At 26.4% G+C, this 16,933-nt stretch overlaps 1 protein-coding gene across 1 annotated transcript; it reads left to right on the top strand.

Moving 5' to 3' along the window:
- Positions 1 to 210: 210 nt before the first annotated feature.
- Positions 211 to 12,929, top strand: LOC135931432 (UTP--glucose-1-phosphate uridylyltransferase-like). Its single transcript, XM_065468530.1, has 14 exons — positions 211 to 281; positions 332 to 466; positions 616 to 723; positions 1,763 to 1,945; positions 2,080 to 2,213; positions 2,536 to 2,604; positions 4,909 to 5,042; positions 6,722 to 6,810; positions 6,955 to 7,055; positions 7,282 to 7,378; positions 7,987 to 8,065; positions 11,517 to 11,686; positions 11,763 to 11,867; positions 12,348 to 12,929. The coding sequence occupies exons 1-14, from the start codon at positions 240 to 242 to the stop codon at positions 12,453 to 12,455; spliced, it is 1,554 nt and encodes a 517-aa protein (XP_065324602.1). The 5' UTR covers positions 211 to 239; the 3' UTR covers positions 12,456 to 12,929.
- The last annotated feature ends 4,004 nt before the right edge of the window (positions 12,930 to 16,933 follow it).

The following is a 16,933-nucleotide window of genomic DNA, read 5'->3' as shown; positions in this document are numbered from 1 at the left end:
CCATATGATATATATGTCAAAGTTTATGCGCAATATTAGAAAAAGAACCAAGAGCTATAGTTGATAACAATTTAATATTAAAAATATTAAATCCCAAGAAAGGGCAATTAATTACACAATATTAATAGTTGAACTTTTATTTACTCAAAATTTGACAGATGAAGTAGATAAAATAGTTGAGCAAGCTGGAATTTGCGTTTACATCTATCCATATAAAATGTTTTTTAAATGATATTGCTATGTCACACTCACAAAGATTTACGGATTCTTTAAATCGATTGGTAATAATGTATGTAGTTATTATCTATTTTAATATTTTACTATTGTATAGAATATTAAAGATGATTTACCAGGCTCTATATCGAACGAGAAACAATTTTTTGAATTAACCAAAAAGGATTCTGAAGATCATTTAGCTGAAGAGTTGAACAAATTACTTGAAACTGCAAATCCTAATGATAAACCGGTAAATCTTAAATTAATTTATTTTATCCAGATTGTTTTACAATATTTTTTTAGATAAACAAATTAAATTGTGTTTTAAAATGTATTTCCATAAATTGGCCTCTGATTATTATTTTTAATTGATTAATATTTTAATATCACATTTTTAAGTTTTATGCAAAGGAATTTGAAGAATATAAAAATCTGTTTTACCACTTCATTCAAGCAGATGCCGATAAGATAGTTTGGGAAAACATATCTCCTTTACCACCACAAGCAGTAATTTATTTTTTTTATAAAATGCCTTTTATACCATGCTTGTTGGTTTTTTTAGAACATATTTTATACACTGATTTTCTAGTAGTTAGTATTAGTGTTGTTAAATGGCTTGATTTGAGCAAATTTAAAAATGGCTAACTAAAGATTTTAGCCAGAAAAGATATTTTACTTATAGAGATCCAAACTTTTGTAACTTTAGGAACAAATCTTCAGGCATGAGTTATTTTTTTGGTTAAAATTTGAGCCATTTAAAATTACTAGTTATTATTATTAAAAATCTGGATGCAATTTTAAAAAGAGGTTAAATAAGATATTTACTAAAATAGAATTACATAAGCTTCAACATTTCACCAAAAGATGGCAGAAAGGTTTGCACCTGTTCTACTACTGTATTATTGTTTTGGGTAAAATCTTAATTTAGACATTTTTAGAAATCAGCTAAATCAAGGTTTTTAACAAAACTACAAATACTTAAAATGGCTAACTCAGTATTTTAGCCAGAAAAATATTGTCTAAGCTTCGAGATTTTGCTAATAAATGTCCAAACCTTTGTGTCAATCTATGAACAAAATCTTTAGGTTTTCATAATATTTTTCTGAATAAAACATTGAGTTAGCCAATTTTAAAAATTGCTCAAATCGAGCTGTTTATCAACACTACTTTTATATTCCATGCTGATGAAAGAATAAAGTTGCACCTATCTATTTTGTTTATTTATTATGCATGCAATTTTTTTTAAAATCTTTTATTATTTAAACTTAACATTATATAAATTTGCTACTATGCTAACCAACTGCTTGTATTCTGACCTTGCCTCATATATATAATTCTCATCCAATTAGGCTTTACATATATTGTCAATTCCACTGTTTGTTGATATGGTAGGGTCAGTTTTTTATATTAGAGATCTCCATCCCTTAATATTGATTGGAGTCAATATAGATAGAACTTAATAATCAAGAGTTTATTTTATGGTTTTTTATGAAGTATAACTACATACACAAATGTAAATACAATGAAATTTATCAATTTATAATAGTGCATACCCTATCAATTGTTACCTCTTCCTTTGGAGGTAAGTGTGAGAGATTTGCTGAGTAAGTTGGTAGTGGTGAAGTTGAATGGTGGCCTTGGTACATCCATGGGATGTGTTGGTCCTAAAAGCCTGATCTCTGTCAGAAACAATTACACCTTTCTTGATCTCACTATACAACAAATAGAAGTTAATTATTATATTCTAACTCCCTTTTGGTTTTAATTATAAATTCATACATATCTTTAGGGGAATGATGATAGATGCTTCTTAAATATAGCCTATTTTTGATTCTAATTATATTTAAAAAAATCTTATTTCAGTATCTGAACAAACTGCACAATGTTGATATTCCCTTGGTCTTGATGAATTCTTTTAACACAGATGTTGAAACGGAAAGGACTCTCAAGAAATACTCACTACTTAAAATCAGCATTTCCTGTTTCCTGCAGAGCAAGTTATATCCTATTTGAATAATTCCCTCCTTTCCCATTGATTATAGGAAAATTTAAAATTGTTTTTTTAAAAAGAAATATCCAAAACTACATTCTCACATAATTAGTTAATTTATTAAAAGTTCTCAGACAGAAACACACAATATTTTTTTAGTTAATAATTTCTTATGGAGATACTTTTAGAGTTTGAAAATTAAAAACATAATTAATTATGGTGCCCTATAATAATTTATGCACCCATTTTGGGAAAGTAAATTTTTCTTGAAAAAAACTTCTCATCAATTTACTTGTTTTTTATGTTAATTCGATCTAACGTCGTTATAGATTTCCCAGAATAAATAAAGAAACTCTTCTTCCAATAATTCACAGTGTACAAGAAGAAAATCCTGAAGCGTAAATTTTTTATATACTAAACCTGATCATATTATATTTCCCTTACTCTGCGTTTATAGTAAACGCATTCAAGCGTTGCGTTATTTAACACATCGTTATCACATCGGATTCAGTTTTAAAAACTAATTTAAGATAAAATTAAGATATATTTATTTCATATAATATTTTAAAAAAAATCATCACTCAACATATGTTTTTTCAAATTTTATCATAGCATTATCATCATAACTAGTGTTGTTAATCGACTAACAGACGACTAATAGTTATAGTAGTTAAATTCAACTAAAAATTTTACTTACTAAATTAGTCGACCAAGATTAGAATTATTTATTTTATTAAAGTTTTTGAAAACATAAAAAATCTACCTAATTTTCTATTAATAAAATAATAATTTTAAAAAAATATTAAATTTGGTCAGGCACTAAAAACAAACAAATTCAATTAAAATTATAAGCAAATCCACGAAATTAGTAGTTTTTAGTCGATTTTCTGTCCACTAATTAAATGATAACATTTGATAATTGTAAATTTATACCTATTTATTGGTTTTATTTGTAATTTAAATAACACGCTTTAACATGCTATTAATGAGGCCTTACTTTTATTTTTAAGAGTTAAAAAAATTTAACAAATGAATCAAATCACGTTTAATCAAATAATAATACTAAAGCCTCTTATCCTCGATAAAATTAATGATCATCTTTTATTTTTGTATTTTTCAATTACTTTATTTTTTTTTAAATTAAAAATAAATGAATATTATTTTCATTATACTTTAAAAATACTTGTATTTCATTTTAGTCCTGATAATAGAATAATCTAGTTTAATTTTAAATGATAGGACATACTTTTTATTTATAAAGGGCTAAACATAAATTACAATCTCCTTTTTTAAGCGGGAATTGAGTATTAACTGTTGACATTCTCTAAAAGAAAATTTATCCAAAACTTTATAAAACAATTTTCCTCCTTTTTCACTCATGCGTAGTGTTGTTAAACGGCTCGATTTAAGCCGTTTAAAAATAGCGAACTCAATATTTTAGCCAGAAAAATATTGTATAAGCCTCGAGATTTCGTTAATAGATGTTCAGACCTTTGTGCCTCCTATGAGCAAAATCTTAAGGATTGCATAATATTTTTTCTAATAAAATATTGAGTTAGCCGTTTTTAAAAATTGGCTCAAAATGAGCCGTTTAACAACACTACTCATCCGTCCGTAGATTTTATACTTGATAGAAATGGTGAATCCTTTCTTTGTACAATGAGGATGGGAGTTCTCATTTTATTTTCTAATTAAAAAATATTACCATTATCAATCTCAAAACAACTTTCCTCACCAGACGACGCCCTTTTCCATCAGAATATCCAGTCTCTATATTTTATTGCCCGTTTGAGTCTCTTCTTTATATCAATTCCAATAATTGTTTTTTTCTGACTTTATGCAAGTAAAATAATTAAAATAATAACTTAGAATTTTTTATATCATGAATATATATTACAATTCTTGAATACTACTGCAATTGAATTTTGAGACATATATTAAAAGCTAAACTTATTTCTTATTTATTTCATATTTTTTTAAATTATGGTTCTTTTTCTACATAAATGATTGTATATACTATAATGTCCTATAATCTCGTTTAACCCGAGTGGTATCATCGAAAATATAATATGAGATAACGCAGGGCTTTAACAAATTTAACTTTTAAATGCGTAAAATCGTACTTATTCACAAATTTAAAGTTAAATTTTTGCATATACATTTTCTCGCAACATCTTGAGCCTATTATAAAATAAAATTCTAATTTTTTTGTAAAAATAACTAACAAAAATTTTGATTTTTGCAAAAGTCGTCATTTTTTTAAAAAAATTTAAATTTAATTTTTTTTAAGTAAACCTAAAATATTAATGATTACTAAGCATTAAAGAATATTCATTTTTAAGAAAAATTTATAATGAGTAGAAATTGACCTAGGGCTTTTTTACTCTTGCCCGAAATAGACGAATAACTCAAATTTAGGATAAAAATATGCGCACTTTAATTTTGGCCCAAAATAGAAAATATCACTACCTCTCGAGGGCTAACATCCTTAATATTTTTTAAAAATAATGATGCAGAAAAAAAATTAAGGTGATCATTTTCTTTATTGAGTTAGGAAATATTATCAACATTTTAGAAAACTGAATTATTTGTTTTTTTATATAGATTATTATGTTTTAATTATAAAATCAACAGTACATTTAGCTTCATTCTATGCCTAACCACTTTATTTATTCTATAATTATCTCAACACATTAATATAGGTGGTATCCACCTGGCCATGGCGATTTTTACTTTTCGTTTTACAGGTCCGGCCTGTTATCTTCATTCATCAAGAGCGGGAAAAAGTATTGCTTCCTCTCCAACATTGACAATTTAGGAGCCACCGTTGATTTGAGTTTAGCACTTCATTTCTAATTTTTTTAAATTTTGGATTTTTAGAAAAAGTCTGATTTAGGCAGAGGGCAAAGTTTGGAACCAATTTACTAAGCTTCCTTGAAAAAATAATGGAAGAAAAACCTAAAAGTTTCATATGAGTAAAACATTTGTAAATCATATTAAAGAAAATAGGAATATTTCACGATTTGAAAATAAGAAATGAAAATTATGATAAGATTAATAATGCTTACCCTTAGTTGCGGTTTAATGAGGTTAATAAACCTATTTGATATTTACTTCAAAAAAATTGAATAATATAATGTATATTCTATATTATCACATTATAATTTTAAATGTTATTAAACTAAATTTTTTCGGCCGGGTCTTATGTTTAAAAAAAATTGAATAATATAATGCACATTCTATATTACATTACAATTTTAAATGTTATTAAACTTGAAAATATTCGATAATTTGGCCACCACTCTAAAGTTACTAGCTGATGAACCGCTATTGAGCAGTCATTACATAGAGGTTTTACTAGGGCTATATTGATATTAAATATCGGTATTATACGGCCCCGATATGGACTTTTAATAAAAATATCGGATCGCACTATGTTTTTAAAATTGAACCGATACCGATTTTATATTTTTTATATTACATTTTTGATTTATTTTTGAACTATTTTCTCTCTCTCGTAATAAAGCTTCATAAATCCCATATAAAAGTGTCATAAAATAAAAAGCTTAATGCATTTTTTTCTTTTAACGATAGAAGAAATAAATTATATTAATAGAATAAGATAAAATAAAATTACCCAAAATTTTTGTGTATTTTTATTTGTCATTGTTTATTCAACTGTTATTAAGTAAGAACTTTTAGTAAAATAAAAATCATGCGAATTTAAATTTGATTAATTAACAAAGATATCAATATTTTATCTCCGATCGATCCTCGTGAGGATTGGAGGATTAATGCTTAAAGGTTTCCAATTTTGGTAATACTCGCACCTATTGGCATCTCCTGTAACAAGTTTTATATTAGAATCAGTCTTTAGCACAGTTTGTGACATAATAGTTTTATTAAATGATTCGATTTATAAAAATGGCTAACTCAATATTTTAGGCAGAAAAATATAGCCCAAGCCTCGAGATTTCTCGAATGGATGTCTAAACTTTTGTGCCATCTATGACTAAATTCTTCAGGCTTGCGTAATATTTTTCTGGATAAAATATTTAGTTTGCCCTATAAAAACAGATCGATATCGGTGCTATTCGAAATAAATATCGGATTGAATCTATGAAAAACTTCTAGATCATTGAGCACTAGGTTTTACTGTATTTTGAAATCGGTGCCCAAAATATGGTTTCTAGTTCCAATTCCTAAAAGAAATCGGTTTCAATTTCCGGTTCCGGAAAATGCTAGAAGTGCGATTCTTTAAACTTTATGGATTTAAAACTAGAGGCCTGTCTCCAAAATTTGTCCTAAATATAATCTGACCGACCTTTTTTAATAAAGATCCCATTCGATAAAAAAAATTAAATGGATTTAGGGGAGATAAAGATCATTTAAATAAATCAATTCCAAATCTTGTAGGAAAATAAATTAAAAAATTTTCCTCCGATTGGGCACGGGCTCCAGTTAGGACTCTATTAAAAACTATAATAATTGCTTGATTTACAATACATTTTCTAGATATTCTGCAATATTTGCTGAGCGCGAAGGAGGCTGAAGAACCTGATTTCCTAGTAGAGGTGACCGATAAAACACGAGCTGACGTTAAGGTGCGAAATTTAAATCTATAAAACAAAATATTAAAATATTTAAGAAAAATAGATAAAATAATATCAAGTAAGGTAATTTATATAAATTTAAACGGAATTCAATTATACTTTACTATGAACGGTTTATATCCTTTTAATTTTCAGGGAGGAACTCTGATCCAATACGAGAACAAACTCAAGTTGCTGGAACTCGCACAAGTCCCATCCAATCATGTTGACGATTTCAAGAGCATCAGTAAATTTAAGTGAGCTTTATTACGTTTATTTTGAGATGATAAAATACCTTATCTGTAAGTGAAGAAAAATAAATAGTTCATCCCATAAAAATAAAAAAAAATAAAATTTTTTGGGGGATTAAATATTATCATAGTTTGAAAAAAGAATCTTCAAAAAAAATTTTTGAATATTTTTTCATACTCTGTAAATAATATTTTACCCATTTTTTTTACAAATCCCAAACTCATATTTCAGAATATTTAACACGAACAATCTATGGATAAATTTGCAAGCCATCGAGAAACGGGTCAAGGCTAAAAACCTTAACCTCGAAATCATAGTGAACAACAAAGTTAGTACAGTTTTATTTTATCCTATAAATACAGTAAGTCCTATCTGATTTGGGCTCTTGATAATTCTAGCTGCCTAATTTGACAAAAATTTTGAGCCCTAAATCAAATTCCTATTGACACACTAAAGTCTTGATAAATTGCGAAACTGTCTTAATTCAGTCAAATATTGTTCCCAACTCCAAATTCAGGTTTACGACATGCAACATAATTATAGGCAGGGACCGAAACAATAGCGATTTTTGCCTTCTGGTTCTAAGAAATTTTATGTTTTCTATCTCAACTTTTTTTAAGGGTTCTTATCCGGTCCTGTTGTTTAAATTTCAATTTTATAAGAGAGCTATTTTTTTTAAAGAAAACTTACTATTTGGTTAACATTATAAAAACTATATTTTATATTTAAAAAAATTTTAATTAATTTTCTGGGTTTGTTTTTTTGTGAATAAGATTTTGACCATAAGTCAGAATCGAATATCGATTTAATTTTCATCCATAATAATTTTTAAATGATACTGGCTTTTCCTTCCTTTAACTTTATTTTTTTTCACTCGATGACATTTTTAAAGACTTTGATACATTTCAAATTCAAACTTTTATAATTTATGGTCAGACTTTGGATAATGGCCTAAACGTGATTCAATTGGAAACAGCTGCTGGCTCTGCTATTCAAAATTTCGATAGATCATTAAGTATAATATCCAACTTTTTTTCCATGTTACTTAGAATTAATTTAGCAAATTATAAATGTATTATGACAAATTAGTTTTATCAAAAACATAATTTAGGATTTCAAATATAGAAATGGTGTTATTATAATTAAATTTATAAATGTTATCATAAGAAGAATTTGCTTGAAACGCTTATGATTATTATATTTTTTAGTTATAAATTCACCTCCCTTTAGGTTCAAAATACTCATTTGCCGTACTCATAGAAATATTTTAAATTCAGGGCCTTCATAGATCCGAGATCAAATTTTAAAAACTTAAATCACGTTAGCGCGCGTTTTTATTAAATTTTGGAAGATCTGATTTTTGCCAAAATCATATTCTTGCATATATAGAATACCTATTTGACCATGTTGAACGGAAGACAAAGAACGATTTGTTGAATAGATAAATAGCGTTGACTGAAAGAGGGAACAAGACCCAGTAGGCGATATAAGACAAGTATGATGTGAAAACTAGGTTTGACCCAAGGCGATGTTCAGGACCGCGGAAAATGAAGAGGGATAAGTGACTACCCGGATTTGACCAATTAACGTTTAATGATATATTCCCCATTAAAATTATCAAGATTTTATTGCATAATCTCTCTGTAATCCTGCAATTCCTGATTGTGGGTTTCCTCAATCTAAGAGAAAAGTTTGAGATGTTATTAGACAATAGTGCAATTGATTATATAACTTTCAAACAATGGTTATCTTTTGATCGAACGACTCTTGAAACATTTTACAAGTCGACATACTAATTTATTAATTTTTTTTTTTAAAAATTAAATAAATCTCACATACATTTATATCTTCTATCTTCGCAACATTCAGCATTTCATAATTCATAATCAAGTTTAAATCTTGGCCAATTTTAAGCTATATTGATTTTTCAGAAAATTATGCTTTTGTGGCGCACACGTTCAAGGATTCCACTGGAATTATAACCACACTACTCTCCATCCCTTTATGGTGTATTATCGTGAGAAAATATTAACAAACTTATTAATTATTTAATGCTGTCATCATATCTCAAATACAACACATGTGCCGTTTATTTTCAAACCTAAAGGATTAATTTTCTAATCAAAATTCCAAAATATATCAAAAATATTTTTTTTTTCTGATGATGCAATAACGCAATATAAAAATATAAAAAAATCATAATCTTTGCCATCATTAACTCGATTTCGGAATCATAACAGAATGGCACTTTTTGCAAAAACCCATGGCAAAATTGCTTGCGATAGTTTGGGAGGAATTACCAAAAGGTTAGTGGCAAGAGCGAGCCTTTAGCGCCCTCATGAGAACCAGATATTAAATACTGTTATTAAATTTTATAACAAACATGTAAGCGACCATGAATATGAAAAAATGGTAAAATATCTTGAAACATGGTTTCAAGAGACTAAAACGCATTCCCGGAACACAAAAGTTTCAATGCTTTTATACCTCTAATGGAAATAAAATTAAAAATTATAATAAACAAATAAATTAACCATAACCCCCCCCCCCCCCCCCCCACACACACAATACTTTTTCAGATCTTAAATAACTATTCATTTAAATATTATACATAAATTTAATATTTATTAAGAATATTTTCAATAGACTAATGATAAAAATCCATATCTCCTAAACCTGTGCTCGGCCCAACTTGAAATTTTGTTTATTAATTAATCCTATAGCTTTTCATAAAAAAAAATAGAGAGTGGTGATCATTTCCGGTTTTCTATTTTCGGTTTTTGACATTTAAATTTTTTTAAACAATATTTACACTGCATCATTGCAAAGGCCTATTATTAAGCGATATAAAGAAATTTAAATGAAGCTTCTAGCTTAATTTTATCTAAAGATATTTATAATTAAAGGGATTACATTTTGCCCAAAATGCCCGATCTTTTTGACATTTAGAGGCCCATATCCCAACCGCTCTTTGAAGTTGAAGGCTATATTTTTCTTAGTTATAATATATACAAATTCTTATAAAATTTTTAAAAAAATCTGAGGGGGTCGGATTGAAAGTTCTGTTTTTTGTTGGTTTGTCATGGAATTCACCATATATATAAATTAAAAAAGAAGTTTCAAAAGTTCACGGCAAAATTGCCCGATATTCACAAGATAGGTATTTTTAGACTAGGTTCATAGTAGGATCAGATCCGACACTATTTAAACGCTGAGCGACTTTAAAATTAAAATCAATCATTCTTAGATATTTTTATGAATAGAAAAAATATAAAAATTGAGCTCATAAACAGATTTAAAAAATTGATTAGCTGCTAAATTATGACGGATCGGATCACTATGAATCTAGCCATATATGTGTTGTAATAAGGGTCTTTCAAAATTTAAAATGATTTAAATTTCTTCTTCGCTAAATTTTCACAATCTCGCATAAAATTATCTCACGAGAATTTTTTATGTAAATAACCTATTGTTGGATATAGGTTAATAAAATGAATACGGTTTTCGCATTGTTTTGATCACTGAAGTCTAAAAATAGTATTCTAAAGTATCAAAACCGTTACTTAAATAAATTGTTTTCCTTCTATTTGATCAATCGAAATTCTAGAATTCTAATAAATTGCACAAAATTTATTATTATTGTAATATTATATTTTAGAAATAATTTTTTTTAATGGTGATTGTTATAGATATTTATATTATATATATCCTTACAAAATTTATGAAACTCACTCTAGAAGGCTTGTCTCCCACCCATTACTAATGTTTTTATCAATCCATATCTAACCATTCTTTTGACTAATTTTTTAATGGTTACTTCCACTCGTCACCACTAACTGATTCTCATTCCACCCATTTATAATACTCATCTACTATTTTTATAAAGTTTTTCCATATGTTTCGAAAAAAGTCTATGTGCACTCTTCTGAACTTTTAGCTGATTCCCAATCAGGTGCAAAATAATTAATAAATCTCAAATACAAATGTTTAAAAAAAGCTTTTATCATTGTTTTTTAAAGTTTTTAAAATCGTTTATCTCGTAGCACCATTTGCTGTAATTAACACCAATTCAATGGATGCTGAGGATAACAGTGTATTTTAATTTATAAACAAGGTTTTTATGTTTAGAAATTGAAGATATCCAATAGTCTAATAAAAATAATGGAGGAAAGAAGAAAGAAATGAAATTACTCTTATGATTTTTTAAAAATCTCGGGTTTTTATTTGTTTTTTTATTTATATAATTTTTTTGTAATATAAATATTAGACATAAACATTAAACAAATAATAAAACAAAAAGCGATTAATTTAAGAATAGTAACGCTGTTAGCTGAGTTTTTTGTAGATAACGACTTTCGCGTTACTCTACAGACGATTGACAAGTTATCTCTTTATATATTTGGTAATGTACCCATTAAATTACAAACTAAAAAAAAATATTATTTTTCTCTATATCTAAATGAAAGGTATAAATGTTCCGCGCAAACGTTTTTTACCGGTTAAGAAAACGTCGGATCTGTTACTCGTGATGAGCGATTTATATGAAATCAAAAGAAGCTCTGCCCTCGTCATGAACCCGCTACGCGTCTTTCAGAATGTTCCGTTAGTCAAACTAGGAGATTTCCATTTCTCTAAAGTAAAATCCCCCCCCCCCCTCTTAATTAATAGGCACGGTTTTAAACAGCTATTGATTAATATTATATTTAAAAAAGGTGCAAGATTTTTTGAAGCGTTTTGCCAGCATCCCTAACATCATAGAACTTGACCATCTGACTGTTTCTGGAGATGTCACATTTGGAAAACACGTGACTCTAAGAGTATTTGCATTTTGATCATTCATTTCCTATCTTTTACATTTGTGAAACTTTATTACTTTTTTCTAATTTGCATTTATATTATTTTGTTCTTTAATGCGAGTTTTTTGTTTTGGCGTTTTTTTAAAAAATTCGTATTTCTAAAGTAATACGTAATTATTGTAGGACTAATGGTTAATATTAAGGTTTAAAATAAAACTTATCTTTGGTTAAAATATAATAATATTGTCTAAAATAAATACAATAAATTTGATTCGGTTTTTAAAATATATTCTAAAGTAACTGGATAATTTTGTCTTTCATAATTAAAAAATTTTTTTAAAGGTTCTTTTAGATTTTTATTTCTAAAAACTCTGAAATTAAAAATTCCAAATTTTTCCAAAACCTTAAAACCTATTAATTTTTTGATTCTTTTTTTGAATATAATAATCAAATCTTAGGCCACATTTCCTGATTTATTATACTTCTTTTTATAATTTACAGGGCACGGTTATTATAATAGCTAACCACGGTGAAAGAATAGATATTCCTACTGGCTCTATCCTGGAAAACAAGATTGTGACGGGAAATTTAAGAATTCTTGATCATTAAAACCTTTTTAATTTTCGAAGATATTTTTGTTTTATATATTCTTGCTTGCTCTATCATGGAAAACAAGATTGTGACGGAAAATTTAAAAATTCTTAATCATAAAAACGTTCTTTAATTCTAGAACACATTTTTCTTTTATATATTCTTGGCTCTATCCTGGAAAACAAGATTGGAAAGGGAAAGTATTCTTGATCATTAAGACTTTCCTTAATTCTTGAAATTTTTTTTTATTATATATAAGTGTTAGTTTAATTTTTTATAAATTGTCAAAAGGTTGTGATAATTGACATTATAAATATTTCATATTTTATGGGCTCATCTTTTTTTTAAAACAAATTATAATATTTTATTTATTTATATATAAGCCGATACATACATTTGAAATTTATAACTTTTATTAAATTATATAATTTACGTGTACATATAAATTTATATTAAATAAGGCTCTAAGTTACATAAATTATAAGGTTCTATGGTTCTATCTGTTAAATATCTTCCAAAGATTTTTTGATTTTATAATTATAAAAAAATAGAAATTATTTGTATTTATATATAATTTTTTTTAGTAAATTTTATTGGTATATATATAATATATAAATTATTCTATTTTGTCGGTATTATAACAAATTATTTAATTGAGTATAATTATTACAAATTTTTTTAAAATAGAATACAAATTTTTATAAGAGAATTGCAATCTTAGTTTGCAGGCTGTACATACACTTTTAACTATATTATATTTTATTATTTGGGTATAATGTAAATGATTTATATTTGTGATTCCTTCGGGATATTTTTTTGGAGTGACATTTTATCTATATTCGCTTCCGAATAAATGAAATTCTCAAAATTATCAAATCGTTAAGAATCTTTTTACAATTATGTTTTTTAAAATTTTTAAACGCGAGAGCGGATATTACAAAATTTTATTAAATTTGAATAATTCGTTTTTCATAAATTGGTTTTCTAAATTTTAAACCCAATTAACTTACTTTGAAGAAGGGTATAAATAGGAAACTCCAGCACTCATCCGAGCATGCGCAACGTCGCAAACGTGACGTATTTTTGACTATCATTACACTGCCGTTATTATTGATACTCTAATATTCAAAACCTCGGATTTTAAGATTGTATTTTAAAAAAACAGATGATCCGAATCAATAGACTATACTTCTGATATCTTAGACTCGGATGATGAAAATCCTTATATTGATAAATGTTTTTAATTTAGTTATATTTAATTCAGCTTGGAATCCTGTGGTAAATCTTATATTTTTAAAATTATTTTAAAATATAACTATTTTCTTTTCAATTTTGCGAATCTCTTAAAGCCAAACACGGATTTTAAACTCCCTGTAATCCCGACTCCCCTTTTTTGAGAAAATTTGGGGTTCAGTTCGGGTTTCATTTGAGTTTAATTTAAATTTATTAGACATAAATCTACAAATATTTTAAAAAATAAAATTTTGTTTTATAAAGAAAAGAATAATATTTATAAATTCATGTCATTTAATTACTATCAGGGTCGTAATTGGACTTATAAATTTACCAGGGCTCAATGGTAGTGTTGGTTAAACGACTCAATATAATCAATTTTTAATTAAGATTTTAGCCAACAAAATGATATTACGTAATCCTCCAGATTTTATTAATAGATATCCACACCTTTCCGCCATCTATGAGCAAAATTATTAGGCTGCTATACATTATCTATATTTGATTGATATTGTTAACTATACCAAAAACGAATCATTCGATTCGTATTTTACTAATACTAGTACCAATTAATCGATTCAAAAATATCGAATTCGAAGGAAAATATATTGTTGGTCGAATCGACCGTCGTCTAAAATAATTGATAGTATTCATAAATATTGGAAAATAATCATAATATTATTAGTAGAAAATATTATTCCTATTTAATAAAATTTCCTAGTGGAATAACGAAAAATATTTTATTTTATTTCTTTGCTAAAATTGGATTATGGTCCAACTCAAGGAAATTATTTTTAATCACAAGACCTGTCAGATTTGACAAGTTATTAAAAAATATGACTGAATTTTATTAAAAACAATTTTAAATATAAACATTTACTATATCTCAAACTTTTAATTAACCCAAACCAATATTTTAACCTTTAATCCTACATTTTTAACTAAATATATTTAATCCAATTAAAATTCCTTGAGTTAGGTTAGACATTTTTTTTTCCTTTCAATAGTTTATTTATTTGAGTAAGTAAATCTTATAACTATTTTTTTCTAAGACATTAACAAAAGCGATAAATATAATTCAGGAGAACAAATGGTTAAAGGTCTTAAAAAACTAGGAAGGAGAAGGAAAGACAGAAAGTATAAGGAGGCATGGTCGGTTATTTGAGAAGAAATGAAACTTAGGAGTTATAACGAATAATCGGTAGCAAGCCTTTGTCGTAAAAAAGTGATCTCTTAGGCTGATCCTTCTTGCTAATCCGTCTCCCCAATTCTTTATAAAAGCATTGAGCTTTGTCGAAAGTGATAAGATTGGAACAGGTGATGATATGAAAAAGTAGAAGGATCGATGGAGCTATATATGGTGTTTTTCTGAATTTCTGCAAGGGAGAGATCATCAACGTTGTGATTGGATGGTGCATTTGGATCAAAAAGGGAAAGCTAAAGAGAAAAAAAAAATTCTTACATAATGAAGCTGTTATATTTGGTGTGTCTTGGGAAACAGCTTCAATATAAGCGGCAATGGAGGCAACACCTCTTGCTATCTACGCTGATTTTATGTTTTTATTGGTAATAGTGCGCCCAAATTATGCATTCGTTTAAATTGGAAACATATAAAGTAAAATATTTTTACAAGATAAGAGGTTATTTTTAATATAAAAATAAGCCTGGAACAAATATGAAATATATTTTTATTAGTCTATATATAATATAATAAATTACTTGTATGTACATTAATATAAAAGCATGGTATTAATTTATTCCAAACAAGTATAAGAAATTTATTTATAAAAAGTAAGTAGACATATAGTTGATATTCCTCTATTATATAGAATTGGTTACAAAATTCTTAAAATTCCCCTTTTACAGACATATTTGACGTTAGAGAATATATTACAGTTAATATTTTATCAAATTTTACTAATCAATGCTCTTGATAATAAATATAGCAACAATTTGCATTCAATTATTTAACGCCATCTTTAAATACAATATGATATTAAAAATTAATCTTTATATTATTCATCCCACAATGTCTTTAAAAGATATTTTATAATTTTATATAAAATATATAATTCGCTATATTGGTAAAGATTATTTGATTGTCATATGATAATTGATAAAATTAGATATACTGTAAATCTACGACATATAATATTCCACTGTTTGTATTGTATTTTAATTTTTTATTTAATTTATGATTTAATTTTATCAATAGTTTTATAAATATATTTTACTTTTATTGGGATAAATAAATTCAAATTACTCACTTTATAAAAAATTATATAATATATTATATTATTTAGTAATTTTATGGATCTTTAGAATAATTATAATACATTTCACTTTTGTCTTAAGACTTATCGGCTTATATTCCATTTCTTTAAAAACATTTTTGGTTTACGTTTTTTATATATAAATGCTTTTTTCCAAAATTGTATAAATTATGATGAATAGTTTTAGTTTAAAAAAATATCAACTTTTACATTCTTTCTTTCAAATTATTGTTTAAGATATATGCATACATTTTTGGGGGTCAGGGAGTGGGGGAGGAATAAGGTGGTTATCTTTTATTAGCTTAAAATGATATTCACAAAAATTGATAAATTTCTGAAGGGGGGGCGATTTCCCCTCCCTGGCTACGCCTATGTATATAATTAAGAAGATTCATGCTTTAACAAAAAAATTTCTGTTGTGCATTTATGAAATATATCATAGTATATGGAATTTTACAAATATTTATTTTGAAAAGAGTTTTTTTTTGTTAAAAAATAAATTCGATTATAATACAATATAGTAATATACAAAGAGACTAAAGCTAAAAAAATTGGGTTTTTAATGTTATATTTAAAAGTACATATTATAGCTGATATTTTATAATAAAGTTCGTTAAAAAAAAATTTTTTCAAACCATCTATGAATATAAATGCACGTTAATTTTATTGTTGTCCTGCTCTCTTATACAGTTGGAAGTAATTGTATCAATTAATTTAATCATTTTAATTATTTAGGTTCAGGGTTTAAAATATTGTTGTACTGAAAGATACCGGTCGACTTGTACTAATAAATATAGCGACATTAGCGATAAAAATAACCTAATTCTATTTGGACAAATATCAGATGTTAACCTAAATAAGGCTTTATAAAATGGTAACACTAACAAGTAATTTTTCAAAAAGTCCTTTCACCACTACAAGGCAAATGTTGGAGAAGAGAATTATGAAAAACGCAAAATCAAAAATATCTGCGATAGCTACGATCAAACA

Source organism: Gordionus sp. m RMFG-2023, chromosome 1 (assembly GCF_954871325.1).
Source record: "Gordionus sp. m RMFG-2023 chromosome 1, tfGorSpeb1-WG-v2, whole genome shotgun sequence".
Classification (NCBI taxonomy): Eukaryota; Metazoa; Nematomorpha; class Gordioida; order Chordodea; family Parachordodidae; genus Gordionus; species Gordionus sp. m RMFG-2023.
This window is presented reverse-complemented; position numbering and strand designations above follow the sequence as displayed.